At 30.6% G+C, this 23,834-nt stretch overlaps 3 protein-coding genes across 3 annotated transcripts; all 3 read left to right on the top strand.

The window, feature by feature from the left end:
- The first annotated feature begins 1,875 nt into the window (after window positions 1-1,875).
- LOC130972918 (E3 ubiquitin-protein ligase At1g63170-like) lies at window positions 1,876-5,122 on the top strand. The gene is made up of 5 exons (XM_057897259.1): window positions 1,876-2,623; window positions 3,440-3,559; window positions 3,674-3,806; window positions 4,065-4,226; window positions 4,703-5,122. The coding sequence occupies exons 1-5, from the start codon at window positions 2,085-2,087 to the stop codon at window positions 4,871-4,873; spliced, it is 1,125 nt and encodes a 374-aa protein (XP_057753242.1). The 5' UTR covers window positions 1,876-2,084; the 3' UTR covers window positions 4,874-5,122.
- A 3,834-nt stretch (window positions 5,123-8,956) lies between these two features.
- On the top strand, window positions 8,957-23,814 carry LOC130973613 (cuscuta receptor 1-like). Its single transcript, XM_057898234.1, has 8 exons — window positions 8,957-9,403; window positions 9,989-10,150; window positions 10,325-10,486; window positions 19,909-20,061; window positions 20,150-20,236; window positions 20,872-21,018; window positions 21,146-21,292; window positions 21,556-23,814. The coding sequence occupies exons 1-8, from the start codon at window positions 9,013-9,015 to the stop codon at window positions 23,694-23,696; spliced, it is 3,390 nt and encodes a 1,129-aa protein (XP_057754217.1). The 5' UTR covers window positions 8,957-9,012; the 3' UTR covers window positions 23,697-23,814.
- Window positions 12,453-14,327, top strand: LOC130973614 (uncharacterized). Its single transcript, XM_057898235.1, has 2 exons — window positions 12,453-12,501; window positions 12,577-14,327. The coding sequence occupies exons 1-2, from the start codon at window positions 12,489-12,491 to the stop codon at window positions 12,996-12,998; spliced, it is 435 nt and encodes a 144-aa protein (XP_057754218.1). The 5' UTR covers window positions 12,453-12,488; the 3' UTR covers window positions 12,999-14,327.
- Window positions 23,815-23,834: the final 20 nt, after the last annotated feature.

Here is a 23,834-nt window from a genome sequence, read left to right as displayed (position 1 = left end):
TTTATCATATTAAGCCATAAAAATCACATTTTTGGCTTTTTAGAATAAATTCTCATTAATGGGTTAATTAGCCATTAATTAACCGGGTTTTACAATGCGGTGAGAAGGGAGAGTGGCGAGAGAGTGGTTGCAGAGACATTGGATGGAGTATGGACAGCGTTAGGGATTTTTGTATTGAAGAATGGTTATGCAAATGAGGATTATGAGTTTTGGGTTTCTATATACATATATGTGAAATGACTAAAACACATATATGAGAAATAAACTATTAAGGGCAATTCAATAAATTTATGAATTTCGTGGATTAGTGGGGATGGGGCGGAGATCTCCGCTCGAGTCCCCGCGTTTGCCTTGAAGAAATTTTGTCCCCCATCCTCATCCCCGCAGAAAAAATTCTCTACAATCGGATCCCATTCGGGACAATCTTCGCAGAGATCCCCGCGTCTCGAAAAGTTTACCATCTCTAAATAATAGTTATTATAATTAACAGAGTATATGCTTAAATATCTTTAAAAAATTTTGCGTTCAAAGTTTTTATCGTTAAATATTTTTTAGGATTAACCACCAAAAAGTCCCCGAATTATTCAAATGCTGACAAAAGTACACCCGAATTTTATTACTGATAAAAATGCCTTCAAATAATTTAAAAATACAACAATAATAACCAACAGTAAGTATATATTTTCAAAAAATACCTTAGAGATTGAATTTTGATGCAATTTTTTACAAGCATGATTATAAAAATAATATATTATTATACATAAAAATTGGTAATTTTTTGTTAAGTATATAATTTTTTTATAATTGTTTTTGTTAATAACCAATAATACTTTTAAAAAATCACAAAATAATATATACTTAACAAAAAATCACCAAATTTTAAGAATAATAATATCTTATTTTTCTAATTATACTTGCAAAAAATTGCATCAAAATTCAATTTCTAATGTATTTTTTGAGAAATACATATTTAATGTTAGTTTTTTTGCAAGATTATCTAACATTAAATATGTATTCTCAAAAAATATATTAGAGATTGAATTTTGATACATTTTTTTACAAGTATGATTAAAAAAATGAGATATTAGTATCCTTAAAATTTGGTAATTTTTCGTTGAGTATATATTTCTTTGTAATTTTTTTTGTTAACAACTAATAATACTTTTAAAAAATCACAAAAAAATATATACTTAGAAAAAAAATTATCAAATTTTAAGAATAATAATATCTCATTTTTTTAATTATTCTTATAAAAAATCACATCAAAATTCAATCTCTAAGATTTTTTTTGAAAATATATATTTACTGTTAGGTATTGTTGTTATGTTTTTAAATTATTTAAAGATATTTTTGTCGATAGTAAAATTCGGGTGCATTTCTGTCAGTGTTTGAATAATTCAAGGACATTTTTAGTGGTTAAAACCTATTTTTTATTATACTAAGATTTCTAAATGTTATAAAAATAATATATATATCTTTTTATTCCACTTTTAAAAATTTTGGTTATTCAAATTAAAACAAATTTAACAACAATAAAAATTTATGTCTTACTTTATAAAATTAAAAAATTTTAATATAATTTTTTTTAAAACAAAAATATCCGACACAGAATTCCGTAAAAACTATTCCGAGTTACACTGGAAGTTAGTAGTTACCTTGTAATGCATTGTCTCTTACAACACGTGTTAATGTCATAAAACAATTTTCTTACACAAACTTCAGTTTAGTGAGGTTTTGATTAAGTGATTTGAAATTTAGACACGTTACAACAAAGATTAAAAAACATACAAAGTGAAATCACAGTTTTAACCCTCGGTTTTCCAAGGAAATCACAATTATTCAGCTCCAATCCAGTTCAACAGTTAAAATCTCACACTGTTGATTCCAAATGAATTCACTTTCCGCGATTCAAAATCCATTTTTCACTTCACCCAAATAATTTCCCTTCAGAAAAGTTTCCATCTTCGGCTTCAATTTCAATTAACCATTTCTCTCAAAAACCATAAATTCTCACAAACCCCAATTTCATCTTTCGACAAGCACAAAAATTTGCCAGAAAAAAAAAAAGAAAAGAATTTTCTCTGATGCAAAATACAAACGCTTCGCCGTCCTCTCCGGCCGCCGTGGATACGGCCCCGTTCCTCCTCCGAAGCCGCCGCTTCCTCCGGCGCACACCACCTCCACTTCGTACGGCGGCTCGTCTCTTCCGTCAGGCCTCAGGGCGGAGAATGATGCTTCGGGAACCATCCGTTCGGGTCCGGGAGGCGGCGGCGGCGGAGCTTGAGGGGCGGCAGAGCGACTGGGCCTACTCGAAACCGGTGGTGGTGGTGGACGTGCTTTGGAACCTGGCGGTTGCTCTTGTTGGCGCGGCGGTGCTGTGCGTCAGCACGAAAGAGGAGCCATGTGTTCCCTTGAGGGTGTGGATCGTAGGGTACTTGTTGCAAGGTTTGCTTCATTCGCTGTGTGTTGTTGTGGAGTTCAATAAAAGAAGGAGAGTGCGGAGGAGCCAAGACGGTTCTACTTCTTCTAATGGTGGTGCTGATAGGGAATGGAGTTTCAGCTCTGAGAGCGATGATTTGGATTATGATAATGTTGAGCGCTTTCTTCACACTGATGATAACAGGTATTCTTGGGGGAATTCTTATTGAATTTGATTTTTATCCCTTGTTAGTGTGTAGAAATTTAAATTCTGCATAACTGTATTTATGAGGTTGTGAGGTTGTGTTTATGTATTAGGTAGTCGGATTCATGACATGGATAAATTATGCAATTGTGGATTTGCTTATAATGGTTTTTGAATTGCAATTCGTAGCTGTAATTGCTGCTTCAATATTGCTATTGCTGCAGTTTCATATGCGTTTTCCTGTAATTTTTTTGCATTGCAACACACTTATGATTGAGACCCAAATTTAGAACCATAAGATGGTCCTCCCAAGTGCAGTAACTGATAGTGATAGGCGGAAGCTTCTTTGCTTTAGAGGTGACATTGTGAGAAGACTATAGTACATGTCACTGATATTGAGGGTCAATTAGTGTTTGCCGTTTGTGTGTTAAACTGTTAACCTCTTGGGGGATGGTTTAATTTCATGGTAAAGTGAAGTATGGAATGAGGCTATAGAAAGCTTGTGATAGGTGGTTAAGATTGATTGTCCAACCTTCTCTTGTGTTAACCTACAATCTGATTCTTTCACCAACCCTCTATGCAAGGAGATGTGCATGTTGGTGACAAAATATGCTGTTCATTATCACTCTCTAGTCACCCTCTCTTTTTCTTTTTCGATAATTCTTAGTCGTCCTCTCTTCCTCTCCTCATAGTTTAATGACATCAAATCATTCTTTTAGTAAGGTTTATGCTTTTCTGTATTTAGCATCTGAGGTTGCATAATGGATGTGTTTTTTCTTACATTATTTGTAATTGAAATGTCCATTGTTATGTCAGTATCACGAAGCATGTTGAGTCAGCAAATACCATGCTTTCATTCATATGGTGGGTCATTGGGTTCTATTGGGTAACCGCCGGTGGCCAGAATTTGACGAGGGATTCACCTCAGCTTTATTGGTTAGTCAAGTCTTGGAACTGTATATATCTCGTTAAAATGTTGTTTTCTCTTTGAATTCATCCCATATTCTTCCATGCATAAATTGTGATGGTTGTGTTTGTTGTATTTTGCAGGATCTGCATTACATTCCTTGCTTTTGACGTGGTGATTGTGCTGCTTTGTGTTGCTGTTGCATGTCTGATTGGTATTGCTGTTTGCTGTTGCCTGCCATGCATACTTGCTATCTTGTATGTCGTAGCAGATCAGGTAACTAAGCTCTTCTCATATTTGATTGTTTTGATCAATTATGACCTTTATATAACTTGACAAAGGGATTAACATCTTTCATATGCCGCTAGAGGCAGTGATATTCATGGAAGTTTAACTTTTAATGCAGTGCGATTAATTTCACATAAAATATTATATTATATGTTAGCTCATATTTTAGTCATGACACTAGCATATCCTTATATTCCACTGTTTTCAACTTTAATCAGACTTACTTTGACCTTAATGTGGGGACAGGAAGGGGCAACCAAGGAAGAAATTGAGCAGTTGCCAAAATACAAGTTCAGAGTGATAAAGGAATCTAAGAAAGAGGATGATATTCCAGAATCTTCCAAAGGAATAATGATGCAATGCGACAGCGAAGCAACTGCCGAACATGCTATTGCCTTAGAAGATGCAGTAAGTCCCCCGTTTATTGGCAAAATATCATCTAGTATAAAAATTGTCATGGCTTGAAACTGGCTGCCTATTTTTATATTTATTTGCATTTATCCATGTCTTGGTCCTGAAGCTTAATAATGAATGTCAAAGGGTTTTTCCACGCTTGTTTGTTTATTAATCATGAAGGGGTTGCTAAAAACAGTTATACTGTTGCTACTTATATTTTAAGCTTCTGTTGGTATGTTCCCCTTTTTAACACCTGCAAAATCATTGTACCTTTGCATTATGCAAATTGACACTTAGCTTCCTTATAAATATGACATCGACAACGACGAGTTGTGTGAAATATTACTTAACTTTAGGTGTGGTTAGTGTGATTGGGCTTCAAATTACTTGTTTCAGTTTCCCAATTTTGCATTCCAAATAAAAACTTGAGCAACAAATCTTCATTTCTGACATAGGGACATTGATGTTTTTGTGGTAAAACATAACAGGAATGCTGCATCTGCCTTTCTGCCTATGATGATGGTGCTGAACTCAGAGAACTTCCATGCAACCACCATTTCCATTGCACGTGCATCGACAAATGGCTGCTTCTAAATGCCACCTGTCCTCTCTGCAAGTTAAACATTTTAAGGACTAGTAATCACCACCAAGAAGTTTGAACCAAGCCCTTCAATGAAATTCATTAGGAGAAAACCGATCTGTTACATCCATCTCAGTGATGTATATTTCAGAGCTAACCATATTCCGAAACACTTTGTTTGAGTTTGTATAAAGAAGTTGAATTCTCCTTATTTATCTCATAATATATATGGCCATGAAGCTTGAATTGAAATATTCAAAAATCCGTGTATAAATGTTGTTGGTCTCCTGTAATTTCACATTTGATAAATATAATAATATATATGCCATTTTCAAAAGTATACTCATGTGATAGCTTTTCTTCATACAATTCTACATAATCTCTAGTCATAATTGGTGGTTTGGTGAAATCTCTTCTAAATTGCAGGTTACAGTATTTGAGGCTTTAATATTGCTACTAAATCAAAGCTTTCCATTTTCAATTTTACTGTGGCAAACCAGCATATGATAGTCCCGTTTATTTTGAGGTACGTTTGATGTTACAATTTTTATACGGTTAATTTATTGATCCGTGATAAATTTTTAAACAAAAGTTTAGATCTATTATAAATTAGTTTTAGATCTACCGACTTAGTGAACACCGTGAGAAAAAAAATAACCTTTGTCCTCATACAATCATGTAGGTAGCGAGTAAAAATTGTATATTGGTACATGACATTGAAAATGTTTTAGGTACGGTAAGGCTAGTCAATTTTTAATTCAAAACCGCCTCTGTGAATTGGGAATGGATTTTCTGGATGAGAAATTTTATTTGCTCATATTAAATGTAATTTTTTTTTTATTATTAATGAGATATTTTTGTGGGCTCTATGTCATATTTTGAACATTCTCGAGAGCTTATCTTGCTCATCTATTAAAAAATAAACAAACAAATTCTCGGTCCTTATAAAATATTTATATTTTTTATTTTTTATAATTTTTATTTTATTTTATGGGAGAAAACTTGGTATCTTTTTGAGACAAAGGAAAAAATAAAATAGAGATTAGAGCTGAGAAAAGAGAAGGAAATAAAGTTCGATACGCTAGGAGGAGGAAATATAGCAACATGAGTGATAAATTAATAAGGGTAAATTAATAAAAATAATAAGAATATTTTTAGATTATCAATTTACTGATAAATTTTTGTTTTGTTTTTTTTGTTAACAATAAAATATTATCAAACTATTTAAAAATACGATAAAAATATCCGACTAACAAAATTGTAACCAAGTTGGGTTAGTCTAGTGGTTAGCTCACTAGTCCGCTTAAGTAAGTGTCGGGAGTTTGAATCTTGTCTTATGTATGCAGTAACCTATTGCTCAGGAACAATAATAAAAGGTAATGATTATAAAAAAAATCCGCGTATATTTTTGGAAATGAGAAAACACTTCCTCAACAATGCGGTCCAACAAAAAAAACACCAAGCCTTTGATAGAGTTGCTTAGAAAAAAAAAATGCTAACTAGAAAATTCATTTATCATCTACCTTATCAGTTTTAATCTCTCAATACTACAGTTTCATCCTTTGAATTACTATTGGTGGGACTAGTCTAATTCTTAAATAATAAATAATAAATTTTAAATTATAATTTTAAATTTTTCAAAAAATAAAAATTAAAAAATTAATTTTATAATTAAAAAATTAATTAATATTAACTCATTTAAAATAAATTATTTATACTTATTCTAATCCGTATGTCAAGTACATATTATGATAGAGAGAAAAAATAATAAAAATTACTTTTTATAAATAATTGAATAATTATTACATAAAATGTGTCATTTTATTTTTATTAACTTAAATATTTCTCTTGGTTTCTCTTCTCTGCACCCAAAGGGCTTTGATCATAAAATAGGCCTATTTTTAAAGGCTAACACTACATATTATTATTTTATTACATGATTGTGTTTAAGTCCTCTATTAAGTAGTCTCTTATCGTGTTTATAGGTTTCCGCAGAAATTGCTCAACGTCAATCCATGTCTGTGCTTTGAATTGTAAGCATAATTGCCCCTAAAGTCAACTGAATTGAAAACTTTTCAAGATGGTTAGTTGAATGTAAATTACCAATCGGTTAGCAATTTCTTTTCTTCTTATAATTTAATCTTGAAATGTATGGTTAAAACCATATCAGAAAACGCGTTGAGGTGACAAAGTAATCGGATGGAAGAAGGTAGTGTATATAACTGTATGTAGGAAAAGTTTTTTTTATTATTTGCATTTTAATAATAAATATATATGTAGTTTGATTATATTATATATCAAGTTTAGTTATAAATATATAAATCTAATTTGTATTATATTATTTATGATATTTTATTATTACAAATATAAATATAAAGTTATTTTATTTATTATGTAAGTGATTGATAAGAAGACAATGTTTAGTGTTCATATATATATATATATATATATATATATATATATATATATATATATATATATATATATATATATATATATATATATATATATAACAATGTTAGTTGATATTTTTTACTATAATAACATAAACTTTGGTAAAGCTTGTAAATAGTAATCGTATTTTAAATAAAAAACGAGTAACTCTATCGAATCATGTTTAATTACTTATTTTTTAAAGCCTTCAAATTATAAAAGGAGATGAATTATACTAATTATATCTAATTTTAATAAATTAAATACTAAAGTACATGAACTAGTTAATATTATATGAAATAAATCAAACCAATATATATATATATATATATATATATATATATATATATATATATATATATATAATGAACAAATATTGTATCAGTATTTTATGGTACTATTTATACATGAAAATGTTATAAATTATTTTTCTTAAATTTATATTTTTTCTACAACAACTAATTTATTCGTACATGTGAAAATTGGAAAAAGATCATCTAAACTGAAAAAATTGATAATAAAATGATAAGGTAAGAGTTTAATTATTATTAAATTTACATCTATTAATATGAGTGAGTTCTATAATCTTAATTCAAAAATAATTTGAACATTATTTTTTATTTTACAACATTCCGTTTTAAAGGTGTTTAGTCCATGGAATTTTGAGAAATAAAAGTTTATTTTGTTATGTATCTGTTTTTAATCTTAATGGAGTGCATAGTAGTAGTGATTTGTTAGCATACTCCAACACGTATTTAATTTTAATAATAATAAATTATATTATCAGAAGACACACCCACAAAAAAAGGTTATATTCTCCCAAAATAAATTGACATTCTAAAGTATTAATTCACTCCTAAATTCTAAAATTATTTATCTAGTTCAATGATTATAAGACAAAATTTACACATTGTATAAATAGATTTTCAGTCTAAAATTTGCATGAATAATCTTAAAATTAATCAAACGGAATTATTATTAATTAACTTAGACTGAACAGTCTGAACTTGTAATAATTCGACAGCCACACAAATAAAAGAAAACAATATTATCACTGTTAATTTTTTATAATATATTCTATACATAATTTTTTATTGTATATTTGCATGAATTTATAAAAATATAATATTATTAAATTAAAAATGGCAATATCATTTTCACTGCCATAAATAACCTAGACCAAACTTAGACCAAACTTTTGCGACACAAATAAATTTTGAGTAATATACCAAATTAATCTCCAACTGTTTTTTAGTTAGACAGTTCAACCTTTAATAAATTTTAATTACCTAATCAATTTTCAATCTTTTTATTTTGTTAGATATATAGATATTCACGTTGAATTTTGATAAAAAAAAAATAGAAAAATTAGTCATTTTCGTTTATTTAATACAAATTTTTAAAATTCTAATGATCAATTTTTTCATATAAATAAATAATTTAATGTGAGAATTAATTTATTTAATAAAATAAAATTTTAGAGACTATTGAGGATATTACTTATAAATTTGAGAAAGTATAGGGATATGACCATTAGTGTTATATTGTCCTGTCAAATTACATTTTTGAGATGAGTGGGTTCATGACATAGTATTAGAGTTCTAGATTCAAAAGGTGAAGGATTCGATTCTTGGTGAACTCCAAAATTAACTTAAATTTTTGGGATAGTACTACCCTATAAATTTTAGTCCACTCCAAATAATCTTTATTTAAATCCGGAAGTGACATTTTGGCCATTGAGTTCAACATACACTAGTTGCTTTTTTAGTGATACTCTGAAACTGAATGGGTACACCAACAAAATGGTTTGCTTCAGTGTTTTTCTTCTGGGTTCTAATAATTGAAAGCAGTTTGAGCGAAGGGTGCTTGAAGAAAGAAAAAGATGTTCTTTTATATATGAAAGGCCGTTTCAGCGACATGGAACCATACGCGTATCCAGATCTATCCCGTTTGCAAAAATGGGAGCCGTACATTAATTGGATGGACGGCACTGATTGCTGTCAATGGAAAGGGGTTCGGTGTAACGCCATTACTGGCCGAGTCGCTACGCTCACTCTTCCTGATCAAAATTATATGTATGATCAACCCAGTCACTTCAATTTCTCAGATTTTCTTGTTTTCGAAGATCTGAAAGCACTCTACATTGATGGAATCGATTGTTGTGTTGAAGATGCAGGTATATATATTAAATTTGCATTCATCTTATTAAATTTGCAGTCCACTTTACGTGAAGTTGATAGCTAAAAGTCGTTAGATAAAAATTTAGTCAAATCAAATCATCTAATTAACAGCTCTCAGTTATCAACTTCATTTGAAGTTGGCTGTACCTAAGTTTTCACCGATTATTATTATTATTATTATTATTATTATTATTATTATTATTGCTAGGCTCAACTTATCTATGCATAGTTGGTATCAACTTTTAGAGTCTACTTAGTTTGTATTTCCGTATTTCTTGTTTTCTATTTTTTTTAATTTTAAAAATACTAATAATATTTTAATTAGTTTGAGTAAATTTTTTATTCTTGTAATAAAATACACTTTTTATGGTCTTTACAAAATTAGTTTTTTTTTTTTAATTTTGATTTGATATTTTTGTTTTTATTAGTTGACTCTATCAAATACTGATGATATGGTAGGTTAATATTGACTGATATATCTTGGCACATCATAATTTAAGGAAGAGTCTTTACAATGAAAAATGAAATACATAGTTTTTAAATTTTAGTCATCATTATCCTAATTAATTTTCATTTGGCAGGAATACAAAGAAGGAAGTTAGGAAATTTAGAAGTCCTTGAGCTTGACTTTGAATCCAATGGTGCCTGTAAAATTGAGCATTGTTTTAGCGCTATCTCATCTCTCAAGTCTCTACACTTAAATGTTGCTACTAAGGCTACCTTGACTGGCAAATCATTTCAAGGTGAAACCTATCCATACACAAAATTACTTGAATATACACACTCAATAGTATCTATTCATATTTTGTTTCAATTAATAGAATGAAATTAAACATTACGCCAGGGTTCCAATTAGTTTTGTAGTTGTTTACTTTGCACACATTATTTACTTTAGTCATATTATTCTTTACTATCAGCTAGTTGGAAAAAGATTTCTTCCAAGTTGAGGAATCTGGAGCATCTTTACCTATCCTTACCATACTTACCTAATGAGATTCTGCCATCTATGAAGAAACTTACCTCTTTGCGAACTCTCAATTTGGCTGGAAATGGGTTAGACAATAAATTTAACTTTTCAGGTACGTACGATTTTCATTCTTAGCTTATTTGTGTTTGCAATAATTATTCAAAGTAAATTACTAATTTATCATTTTGGTCCCCAAGTGCAATTTAAAAAAAAAATTCAAAAGAAGAAAAAACCAAAATTTTAAAAATGGAACCGATAATTAAATTAATAGAGTTAGAGGATCAAAGATTTAAAAATTTAACTAGAGTTCAACCTGAATATAATGAAATATATTTCTATATAATATATATTTAAAAAAAAGTAATTTTTTATGTTTTATTATTTTAAACCAACTGCACCAATTTAACTAATTAACCAATTTTTACTTAGTTTAAACTAATTTTATGACCAATTTTCGATGAATCTAGTTTGAATTGACCGATGTAGTGTGTGCTTGGATTAAAATTTGCAAACAAAAGTTTGTATAAAATTGATTTTATAAATTTGATTTTGATGAAAAGTAAGTTAGTATGAGTGTGATTTATATTTAGTAATTTTATATCAAAATGGATTATAATAAAATGAATGTTGTTTGGATTACATTATTCAAAATTAGGTTTAGACAAAAATTAATAAAAAAAAACATAAATTTATATCATTCAAAATTATATTATTTTAACATTCTTTGACTATAATTTTTTTAAAAGAATTTAAATTTATATGTTGAAATTTAGGAGTTTTTTTCCAAAATAAATAAAAAAATATTATTTCTTAAAACAAATTATTCCAACTTTAAATACGACGATATATATATTTTTTTGTAGTTTTAGGTAAGTTCGCCGCACCTCCAGCAAACTCTATTATTTTTATAGAGTTCGTCGCACCCCGGCGAACTTCATCCCGAGTTCGGCAAATAAAAGCATGGCTATTGGAGAAGCGAGCTCAATATATACCATTATTTCATTCTTTTTCTTGGTTCTCATCTTGACATTTTTTCTCTACAATGTCAATCAATGCGCTGTTATCCATTCATTATGATGGTGAAATAGTATATCCTAAAGAAGGTTCTATCATTTTTAGGTCCGGACAACCAATAATTACGTACATGACACCAAAAGTCAACAGTCTAACAGAGTTGAAGAATTTGATATTGCGTTCCGTTGGACAGCAACACACGAAAAGTGAGAGTTGATGATAGTCCATTAAGAGGGGTTGTTAGAAGAAATATTAGAAGGACGATGGTTGATCTAAATATGCCAGCTGAAGGTAGTCAAGAGGAGTCAAACGTTGAACTTCCTAATGCTGACATGATGCAAGATAACGTTGAAAGTCAAGAGGGTTCTGGTATTAGGGATCCGATAATGGACCCCTATGAAGTGAACCCCGATGACGGAGACGATGCTGGTGATGAACCAACGAAAATTCCTGACGAGGGTGACGAGGAAGAAGAGATGAACTACTACGGTGATACATAAATCGCTCTGATACATCCTGCCATTTCTCGACCATATGACTGGCCGGATCACTTCTTCAGGTTGAATCTGGATGCAGACTTCGGATTAGTCATTTACCCATGGAAATCCCAAAGAGGATCTAACCAACGAGTTCAAGATTGGACAACAATTTAAAACAAGGAGGAAGATGTGTTGGAAGTTAAGAGGTACAATATCAGGAGGACTGTGGAGTATAAAATACTAGAGAATGACCAGTTGAAGTATGATGTACAATGTATCCGGTTTGGGCTCAATTGCTCTTGGAACATACGCATAGCATATTACCGAAAGCAAGAAAAATGAGAGGTTAGGAGATACAATGGTCCTCATACTTGCACGCAAATATTCATGGGCCAAGACTATCGTAACTTGGATTCGAAGGTGATTGCTCAACACATATTCATCATGGTCAAAGCAGATCTAACAATCAGCATAAGGGTTTTGCAGGGAGGTATAGAATCACTTCGGTTATAAGGTGTCGTACAGAAAGGTTTGACTTGCAAAGCAGAGAGTCATTGCTAGGATATATGTGATTGGAAAGAGTCATGCAACGAGCTTTCTCGCTAGTTATTCGCTATGTAGATGTACTCAGCTGGTAAGATGCAATACATTCTGCTTAGTTATGTATAAAATCTCCATCTACATATGCTAACTGTTGATTGGTATTCAGATACTTGGGTGCAACTTGTAACACAGCCTTGGTCTGGTGCAGTCGACACTATCATGTTTCATCGGATATTTTGGACATTTTCACCGTGCGTTGAGACTTTCAAGCATTGCAAGCCACTTATTTCTATCGATAGCACCTACTTATATGGTAAATACGGAGGCATGTTATTCATGGCTATTGCTCAAGATGACAATGTAAACATATTGCATATTGCATTTGCCGTTGTTGAGGGTGAGGCGAAGGAGGCTTGGTCGTTTTTTCTTTCATATTTGCGGCAGCATGTGACACCACAACCCAGCGTCTTAGTGATTTCAGACAAGCACAAATCAATTGATGCTACATTGAACACCGATGGAAGTTTATGGAAACCACCGCATGCCTTCAGACATTTTGTACAAGACACATTGCTACCAACTTCATGAGTCACTTCAAAAACAAGGACTTGAAGAAGATTATGGTTAATGCAGCATATTCGAAGTCGCAGTGGGAGTTCGCTCATTATTTTGGTCGTCTGAGGGGTGAGAATTTCGCAATTATGAACTGACTTGAAGAAAGCCTCGTTCACATTGGACTCAGTATGGGGATGAGGGTCGTCGGTTTGGTCACATAACGACAAACATCTCGGAGTGCATTAATGCTGTCATAAAGGATTATCGTAATTTGTCCATCATTGATTCTATATAGGTGAACTATTTGCTAGAGAGTGTGATTGTGAGTATTTTCAGGCTCTTTATGTTCCTTGTCGTCACATTCTTGCAGTTTGCTCTAATGCACGACTTGATTGGAAGTGGTATGTACTTCCCGTGTATCGCATGGAGTCGGTATTTAATGTTTACAGATCAGATTTTTGACCGATTGGTCACGAGGATGACTTGCCATACTATGACAGGCCCGTATTCGGCCTAACCCTAGGAGAGCGTGGAATACAATAATTGGCCCAGGAGAGTAGCAAACTGACGCAACCACCTAAATTGTGCTGACTATACTCTGTGGCACGACACATCTGGAGGTACAGCCATGTCAACACAGTTGAATCCCATGATAACCTGCCACATCTGTCAAGATCTCCTACCAAGGGCACCCACTTGATGTACACCCGAGAGACAGATGCGTCTGAAAATAGGATACATCCGATTACCTGCATGATATACCCTCTAGTGTAGCACAACAGGCAGTCCTCGATCGCATCCTCCTCCAGATCTCCGCAAACGGTGTTCTGAAACCAGTTAAGTTTGACAGTCCACTTGGTTTGTGACTGTCTATCCTCTGGACCTGCAACAACACCCAATAGCTGCTGGCAGAAGTCTTCAATGGATCGACCATCATGATGCCGCTCCCACCCACCGATGCATTCACTAACAGGATCATCATCGATTCTGAGTCCCAATCGGTGCGCCACATCTTGCAAGGTGATAGTCATCTCCCCGCATGGCAGATGAAACGTATGGGACTTAGGTCTCCATCGCTCAATCAACGCTGACGCTAATGGCCAATCATACTCGAACTCCACCATGTATGCCACATACTCAAATCCAGCTCATTTGAGATATGACATAATCTGCTTAGTCGAGTGTCTCATAGAATTTCATCTCGTGCGTAAGATCCGAGGCTCCTACCGAACAAAATAAACAAGTTCAAAAAAATAAGGTCAACAATTAAAATTACAAATTCACATTTCATTACAATATAATAAATAAGAGTGATAACAGTGTACCACTCGATCAAGTCTGCCTGTTATGTGCTCAGCCTGATCCAATCTATACAGGGTATGTTCGTACCCCCAACAACTACTGCTCCATCACTACACTCTAATAAAATAAAATAAATTAAATTTAGTTCCTTTCACATTAACTAAATTTTTATCAGACATATTTAAACTAATTATCTATTTTAAATCTTAATCAGTTTATAAATTTACTAATTAACATGTACTACAACTAACTGCATGATCACAACTAACTATGTAAACATACTAATTTATCAATTCACTTATAATTTAATCAAACTAGTTACTCATACATATTCCAATCTAACTACATATTTAACTAATTTACATCTAAATTACAAAAGAAGCACATACTAACTTAGAACTGACAATAGAGCAAACAAAAAATTTTACAGATGTTAGAAGATAAAAAATCTAACAGAAAAGAGGCCAGTGCTATGGTGAGGATGGTAAATTTTTTCAGCATGTGAGGAAAGAAGGTGGATATCGTCTGATAAAGACACGTGTTAGAGTGGTCTTGGTTAGAAGAGACAAGTCCTGCTAGAAGTTCAGGTAATGCAGGTGTTGTAGGCCAGCCTGTTGTTGACTGATGCAAAATTAGGTTAGCAGTAATTATGATGTGGTGATAATTAAGTTATTGGATTTTTAGGTGTTGAATCCAATGATTTTTGTTAGGTGGTGGGCTTATGTTGTTATTGATTGGAACATAATAAAAAAGGTTGGGGAGATAACAAAAACCAAATAAATGGATAAAGACTTCCGTTATTTGGGCTGCGTAATTATTTTTTGTAGCTGGATTATTTTTGAAAAATAAATATATTAGGATAGTTATAACTCTTCTTCCTGGGTTTAGTCCTCATTTAATAATAATAATAATAATAATAATAACTATATAAAAAGAAGTATTAAAAATAACGTGAATAAATTATTTTTATAATTAAATTTAAATATTATTTTTTTTATGTTTCTCATAAGTTATTAGATTAATTTAGTTGAACTTAGTTACTAATTAAAATGACTCAATTATATAATATCATCGTATTATATTTATATATTATATATTATATTTATTTATTTATTTATTTATTTATTTATTTTGGGTATATTTTTCACTGAATATATAATACTATATTTATTTGTAATTTTTAAATGAATTAATGAAGATTTTTTGCTAGACACTTAGACGATTATTATTTTACCTGTCAAAATTTTTGTCAAAAATTAAAAAGAGTTAAAAATCTGAAAAGTGCTTTCTCCACCAAAATAGCTGTATAGCTTAAAATATACTTTATTCTTTTATTAATTTTTTTTGGATAGAAAGTACTTTTCTCTTTGTTTTTTATTTTTTTTGGACATCTTTAATTTAAAAATAGTAATAATATGCTTATTTTTTAATTTAAAAACTTAGTTTATCAAAATTAAATAAAATTGTTAATTTAAATTACATCCATTTAAATTTTAAATTAAATTTTTTATAAATATAAATTATTTAAATAAAGTTAGATTAATTAAAAAATAAAAACAAATAATTATTACCCACGGCACCCAACCCAATTCACTGGCTTCATAGTTCATATCCTACCACGCACTTGCTTCTGGTGTAATTTTTGTCATTGTTTTTTTTTTTTGGTTACTATTATTCTTTAGGTCCATATCATATGTTTTGCTTAGTTTATAACCTTATTAGCATCATATCGTATGGATCACACAATATTTAGACCAATTTTGCAAAACAAAATCCAAATACCATAGACCAAAAATATTCTTCGGGACACCAGACAAAAAGTTCGGAAGATTATTCATGGGATTACCAATTAATCATCCATTAACACTACTGACAATTCGGTGGACAATTTCTGCGAGTTCTGTGAATGCAGCAGCAGGTAGGGGTGAAAACAGGCCAGGCCAGGCCAGGCTTTACTCTTAACAGGCCAGGCCTGTAATAGAATATATTGGCCTTAGCCTGGCCTGTAACCTGGTATAGGCTTTTTAATGAGTACTGAGTTTGGCCTGTTGTTAAATCTGGCCTGGCCTGAAGCCTGTCAATAGGCCTATTTTTTTAATAATAATTAAATTTAAGATATAATTTAATTTTTAAAATTATAAAATATAAAATAATAAATTTATGAATAATATTGATACAAAATACACATATATAATTAAAGAGACAAATGGTTGAATGGATAAAGGTATTATTATAACATAGAAGACCCAAGTTCAAATCCTTCTAATAGCATTTTTACTAGTATAATAAAGTTCTCTATATATATTTGCAGGCTCAGGCCGGCCTGACAGGCCCAACAGGCTATTTCAAAAGCCTAGACCTGACCTTTTAAAGAATATAGGTTTTTTTAATAGCCTAAGCCTGGGCCTATTTCTTATCAGGCCAGGCTAGGTCAGGCCAAACACAGGCCAGGCTGTAGGCCCTTGGCAGGCCGCCTGGCCTATTTCCACCCCTAGCAGCAGGATATTTGGCAACGTCACAACACATGTCAACCTCTTTAATGTGACGCTACCAAATACCTTGCAATGTGTTGCTGCATTCACAAAACTCGTAAAAATTATTCATCGAGTTGTCGGTAGTGTTAATGGATGATTAATGGGTAATTCCATGAATAATCTTCTGGACTTTTTGTCTGGTGTCACGAAGAATATTTTTGGTCTATGGTATTTGGGTTTAATTTTGCAGAACTGGTCTAAATATTATGTGATGCATACGATATGATACTAATAACGTCATAAACCAAGTAAGAAATATGATATAAATTTAAAGAATAATAATAACAACAACAAAAAAATAAAACAAAACAAAAAAATAATTACAAAAATTATACCACAAGCAAGTGCGTGGTAGAGTATGAACTATGAAACCAGTGAATTGGGTGGGGTACGATGGATAATAATTATTTTTGTTTTTATTTTTTAATTAATCTAACTTTACTTAAATAATTTAAATTTACAAAAAATTAATTTAAAATTTAAATGGATGTAATTTAAATTAACAATTTTATGTAATTTTGATAAACTAAGTTTTTAAATTAAAAAATAAACATATTATTACTATTTTTAAATTGAAGATGTTCAAAAAATAAAGATATCCAAAAAAAATAAAAAATAAAGAAAAAAGCACCTTCTATCCAAATAATAATAATAATAATAATAAAAGAATAAAGTACATTTTGAGCTATACAACTATTTTAATAGAGAAAGCACTTTTCAGATTTTCAACTCTTTCCAATTTTCAACGAAAATTTTGACAAATAAAATAATGATCGTCTAAATGTCTAACAAAAAAATGCTTCATTAATTCATTTAAAAATTACAAATAAATATAGTATTATATATTCAATGAAAAATATACTCAATGAATAAATAAATAAATATAATATATAATATATAAATATACTACGATAATATTATATAATTGAGTCATTTTAATTAGTAACTAAGTTTAACTAAATTAATCTAATAACTTATGAGAAATATAAAAAAAATAATAATTAAATTTAATTATAAAAATAATTTATTCACGTTATTTTTAACACTTCTTTTTACATAGTTATTATTATTATTATTAAATAAGAACTAAGCCCAAGAAAAAGAGTTATAACACTGTCCTAATATATTTATTTTTCAAAAATAATTCAGCTACTAAAAATAATTACTCGGCCTAAATAATGCAAGTCTTTATCCATTCATTTGGTTTTTGTTATCTTCCCAACCGTTTTTATTATATTCCAATCACTAACAACATAAGCCCACCCACTTAACAAAAATCATTGGATTCAACACCCAAAAATCTAATAACTTAATTATCACCACATCACAATTACTGCTAACCTAATCTTACATCAGTCAACATCAAACTGGCCCACAATACCTGCACTACCTGAACTTCTAGCAGGACTTGTCTCTTCTAATCAAGACCACTCGAACACGTGCCTCCATCAGAGGATATCCACCTCCTTTCCTCATATGCTGAAAAAATTTACCATCCTCACCATAGCACTGCCCCAGAAAAGATAGTAAAAGAACAATAATTGACTATGGAAGAAAGGAGATTTGGGAGAGAAGAAATCTGAAAACGACAAAATAAAGATTCCACAAGTTTATATAGTGTGGCGAACTCAAGGTGAAATTCGCTGGAGGTGCGGCGAACTTCAATAAATTATGAAGTTTGATGGGGTTGCCTAAAACTACCAAAAAAAACAAGCGTATCGTCATATTTAAAGTTGAAATAATTTGTTTTAGAAAATAATATTTATTTATTTATTTAAAAAAATCCTAAATTTTAATAATCTTTTAATTATAATTTTTTAATACTCTTTTTTAATATTCTTTTTGTATTTAATTATATTTTTTTAATATAATTTATATTGTTAACAATAATAAATAAAATATGTACTAATTTAAGAAAACACACCACCACTCGTAAATATTAATTTCATCTTACAAAATATTTTGTCAAATATGAGACGCTGTCGAGAATAGAAGGATTTTTATTTTTGTAATGTGTTATATATATTTTATATACTATATAATAAGTTAATTATCCATACAAATATACAATTAATGTATGAAATAAATTTTCTTTTACAATTTGAATTTAGAAATTGATTTTTTTTAAAACTATAACATTCTATATATTTATTACGTTTTATAAAATCTTATTGTAATTAGATTGCCAAAATAATAAAAAAACTGGGATAAAATATACTTTTTGTCCCTAAAATTTGATAAAAAATTTTAAAAATATTCCTAAATTTTATTTTGTTTCATAAGTTTTCGATTTGCATCAAATATATCTCTAACGGCTAATTTTTCAAAAAATTTAAAATCAATTCAACAACAATTTTATAAGAACAACTCTCAACACAAACAAATTAAGCATAATTTTTATGTATTATTGTTAGATTAATCTTAAATTTTTTAAAAATTTAGCCATAAAAAATATATTTGATGCAAATTAAAAATTTTTAGAACAAAATTAAAATAAAATATAATTTAAAATGTTTTTAAAATTTTTATTAAACTTTCAGAATAAAAAATATATTTTATCCTAAAAAAGTGCATAACCGAAAAGGTAGAACCCACAATAAAAAAGATCAGAAGAAAAGAAGAGAGACGAGAGGCCGACAATTTCTTAAACTAAAATTAGTGGGTGTCTATTTAAAAAGGTTAAAGAAAATTAGTAGAAGAAAAGTACTAAAAGATTTAGTAAAAAGTTAACAAAACAATTTATTCAATCACTTAAATTTTTTTAATATTATTGGTGGATGATTGGTTAATAGACATTTTGGTGCTTATAGATTCACATTTTTTAGTGTGAATTTAAAATTAAATTTTTATTCATAGTTGTAATAAAAATAAAAAAGAAAAAAACGAAAAACGTAAGTGAATTTAAATTTTAAAATAAATAATATGTACTACTGTACTAGCTAGGTAGTTTATTATTTTGGACAGGTGGTGGAGAGCAATTTTGCATAATCTCAAATTTGAAGACCCCTTTGTGGAAATAATATAAAGAAGGGACTTCAATTCAATGTATTTGTCCATTAATATTGGAAAAACAATTATGTATAATTTGTCTTTTTTTTTTTTTTTAGATTTAGCTTCCAAGTTCAGCAATCTGGAGGTACTTGACTTGGGTTTCAACCATTTCAATGAGACAGAAGAGATATTCTCCGCTCTCAGTGTTCTATCATCTCTCAAGTCATTAACTTTGCGAGGCTGCGAACTAACTTCCATATCATATACTAGTAATAATAATAATAATAATGACGTCATTTATATCTTCTTTTTTCTTTTTCTTTTTTCTAACTTCTTTTTATACTGGATTATTTGTAGGTTTGTCACAGTTACACTCCTTGGAGTTTCTTGATGCATTATCTGCTCTCCATTTGAACATAAGTTTTCCCACCACATCACCCCAAGGTTTGTATGCACCGAAAGGAATAATATAAAAATCTTTTTTGCTCTTTAATCATTTGTTCAATAAACAATACTTTTTTTATCAATTATAAAAATACAAATCAATTTTTAATTATTTTTTTATTTATTCAATTCAGTTCATGTAATTTATTGACAACAAGTCATATATTGACTTCTCAGATAATGTATCTATATGAATATGTTTATATAGACACGATTAGTAGTGTGAATTTAGTGCAAATCTTAAGACTGGTCCTAAATTCTTTAAAATAATTCTAACTCACAACTCTAAAAATTACAAAATCATATTTTGTAAGTCGAGCACTAATTAAATCTTTCCAATAAAAATTAAAAGAGGGCTAGTTCTACAAACCCTAAAAGTCTCAAATTTAATCTCTTTTTTCTGAGATCCTGATTCGAGAACTACTTGTGTTAAATCAGGATATATGACACATTAGTATGTGATTTGTTGTCAACCGATTGTCAGATTTGACAAATAAAAAAATAGTTGAAAATCGATTTACACTTTTACAATTAAGAAAGTACGGACTATCCATCAAATAAATAAGTAGAAATCGAAAAAGACTTTTACTCAAATTGTAATGTTTTGTCTTTATCATCATCATCATGTCTTTCAGGCACAAAATTTTCAAGCAGCTTGAAGACCCTTTATTTCAATCCCAAGAACGTAGATGCAAATATCTTACGTTCATTAAAAGCTTTCCCATCTCTTACAATGCTTGAAATTAGTGAGAGCAACTTCGACGAAAATGTTACAGCTGGAGGCAAGTAAACGTTAGCTACTTGTTGAAGTTTAATGCTATCATTAATTAGTTATTATATTAAAGATATAGGATCTTACCATGATTAAATTATTATCTATTATTATATTACTCTTTTCCATATATATAGATTTTACTGAGCTAAGGAACCTAGAGCACTTGGTCTTGGACGCCTGTTTCAATCTGCAAAATGAGTTTTTCAAAAGAATTGGAGCCTTGACTTCTCTAAAAACTTTATCTGTGAACTCTGATATACAAGGCTTCCTACCAGAAGCAGGTAAAGATACAATTTTAAGCATTACAGAATTTCTAAACTTTAAAGTATATAATATCTGATTAAACAAGCATATTGATGTTTAAAAAATTATTATGAACTTATTATTTGTCCAACATGTATTATAAAAAATTTGATTGAAAACGATGAAAGAACCAAATTATTTAGCAAAGTGATTTCCAAATTTTTTTAGAATAATAAAAATTTATCGAGAACTACAAGACTCTGTTTATAATATTTTCCCTCCAAATAATTTCATGTTTCAGATTGGTCTAATCTGAAGGAACTGCAGGAGTTAAATATAAGTTATAATGAGTTTGAAGGACCACTTCCCTCATCTTTTGTGAACATGACATCACTTCAGAAGTTAGATTTTTCTGGAGGCAATCAATTCAGTGGGAATCCAGCTTCCAACCTTGCAAGCCTTACATCACTTGAATATCTTGATTTCACAGGAAACCTATTTCAAATCCCAACATCCTTTTCATTCTTTGCCAATCATTCTTACCTAAAATTTGTTTATGGCAATGGTAGTAACATCATACCTGAACCACACCCTGCTTCTCAAACTTGGGTCCCAAGGTTCCAATTACAAGAACTCATTTTGCCAGCAACAACCCAGAAAAGCATCATTCCTTTTCCTAACTTTTTTCTAAGCCAAACTGAATTAACCATTGTTGATATTACTGGATGGAAATTGACAGGGGAATTCCCAAACTGGTTGTTGGTAAACAACACAAAAATGATTGACTTTTCTTTAGGGAACAATTTCTTCACAGGTCATGTGAAGTTTCCATCACATGTTACTCCTAATATTCAGAGAATTGATGTGTCTGAAAATGTGATATCAGGTCAGATCCTAGGTAACAATATCAGTTCAATCTTCCCAAAGTTGAATATTCTGAACATGTCAGGGAATGCAATCAGTGGTTCACTTCCTTATGAGTTTGTTCTAATGAAGTCTCTGGTTTCCTTGGATCTATCTGATAATGATTTGTCAGGTGAAATTCCAACAAATATACCAACAAGTTCTTTGATTAGATTGTTGAAGCTATCAAAGAACAAATTCACTGGAGGGGTAACTCCTTTGTTAGCTCTCAAAAACTTGGCATACTTGTGTTTGGATAGAAACTTCTTTTCTGGTGAAATTCCAAGTTCTTTATTCTCTGATACATCACTACTTTCTTATGTGGATCTAAGCAATAACAACTTTGTTGGAAAGCTTCCAAGGCTAGCTTTTAATTCCTCAATGTTGAATGAAGTTTCTATGTACAATAATCATCTTGAAGGAAACATTCCAAATGAATTTGGACGGGAACTATACGCTTTAGATCTCTCAGGAAACAACTTCTCTGGGCCGGTTCCATCTTTCAAGCATTCTGTTTTGTCAGTAATCTTTCTGAGAGACAATAGATTAACCACTTTGCCAAGAAGAATGTTCGGTGATAACAATGATGTGAAAATATTGGATCTTAGCAATAATGAAATATCTGGAACCATTGAAGACATCATAAGCATCATTGGTGTTCTAAATATTCTTATCTTGAAAGGTAACAAACTTGTAGGAAACATACCCAATGAATTGTGCAATGTTACTAGTATGTTATCAATTATAGATTTCTCTCATAATAGTCTTTCTGGTCCAATACCTAAATGTCTTGGAAATATAAGTTTTGATAGTCCAGATTTTTTCCTGCTGAAGTGGCCTAATGTATTGGATCAAGTCATATATCCGCCATCGATTGTGCTTCGTCGAGTAAACTTCACAACGAAAAGCGGAACATACAATTACCAAGGGACAATCTTTGCTTATATGAGTGGCGTGGACTTGTCGAACAACAAATTCGAAGGGAACATTCCAGCCGAACTTGGAAACATGACAGGGATCAGAGCAATAAACTTGTCTTACAATGAGTTAACAGGACATATCCCATCTAAACTTTCCAAATTGAAAGACATAGAGAGTTTGGATCTTTCTTTCAACAAATTGAGCGGCAATATTCCTTCACAGTTCACAGAGTTAACCTCCTTAGAAGTGTTCAGTGTGGCATACAACAACCTTTCAGGTGCAACTCCGGATAGGAATGGACAATTCATAACCTTTGATGAGAGCAGTTATGAAGGCAACCCTTATCTTTGTGGACCACCTTTGAGAAATCCTTGTGCTGATCATAGTGGACAACCAACTTTACATTCACCAAGTGTGGAGGGAGACAGAGACAATGGTTTCATGGACATGTATGTTTTCTGTATTAGCATGGTAGTGTCTTGGACAATGGTGGTGTTGGTAATGGTGGCGGTTTTCTATATAAATCCTTATTGGCGACGGATTTGGTTTTATTTCATTCAAGTTGTCATTGACAGTTGCTACTATTTTGTCATTGACTATTTTCCAAGGTTGTATTGATGATGGGCCTGTAAATTAGTTTGCTAAATGTATGTCTTCTCAAACTTCAATGTACAAGGAGTGATAGGGACTAATAAATTTTGTGATTTATAACTATTAATTAGTTATCATTGATGTTTTTAATGGTGTAATATTTCA

The sequence above is a fragment of the Arachis stenosperma genome, chromosome 4, assembly GCF_014773155.1.
Source record: "Arachis stenosperma cultivar V10309 chromosome 4, arast.V10309.gnm1.PFL2, whole genome shotgun sequence".
Lineage (NCBI taxonomy): Eukaryota > Viridiplantae > Streptophyta > Magnoliopsida > Fabales > Fabaceae > Arachis > Arachis stenosperma.
The sequence above is the reverse complement of the archived record's forward strand: the minus strand, read 5'-3'. Positions and strand labels throughout refer to the sequence as shown.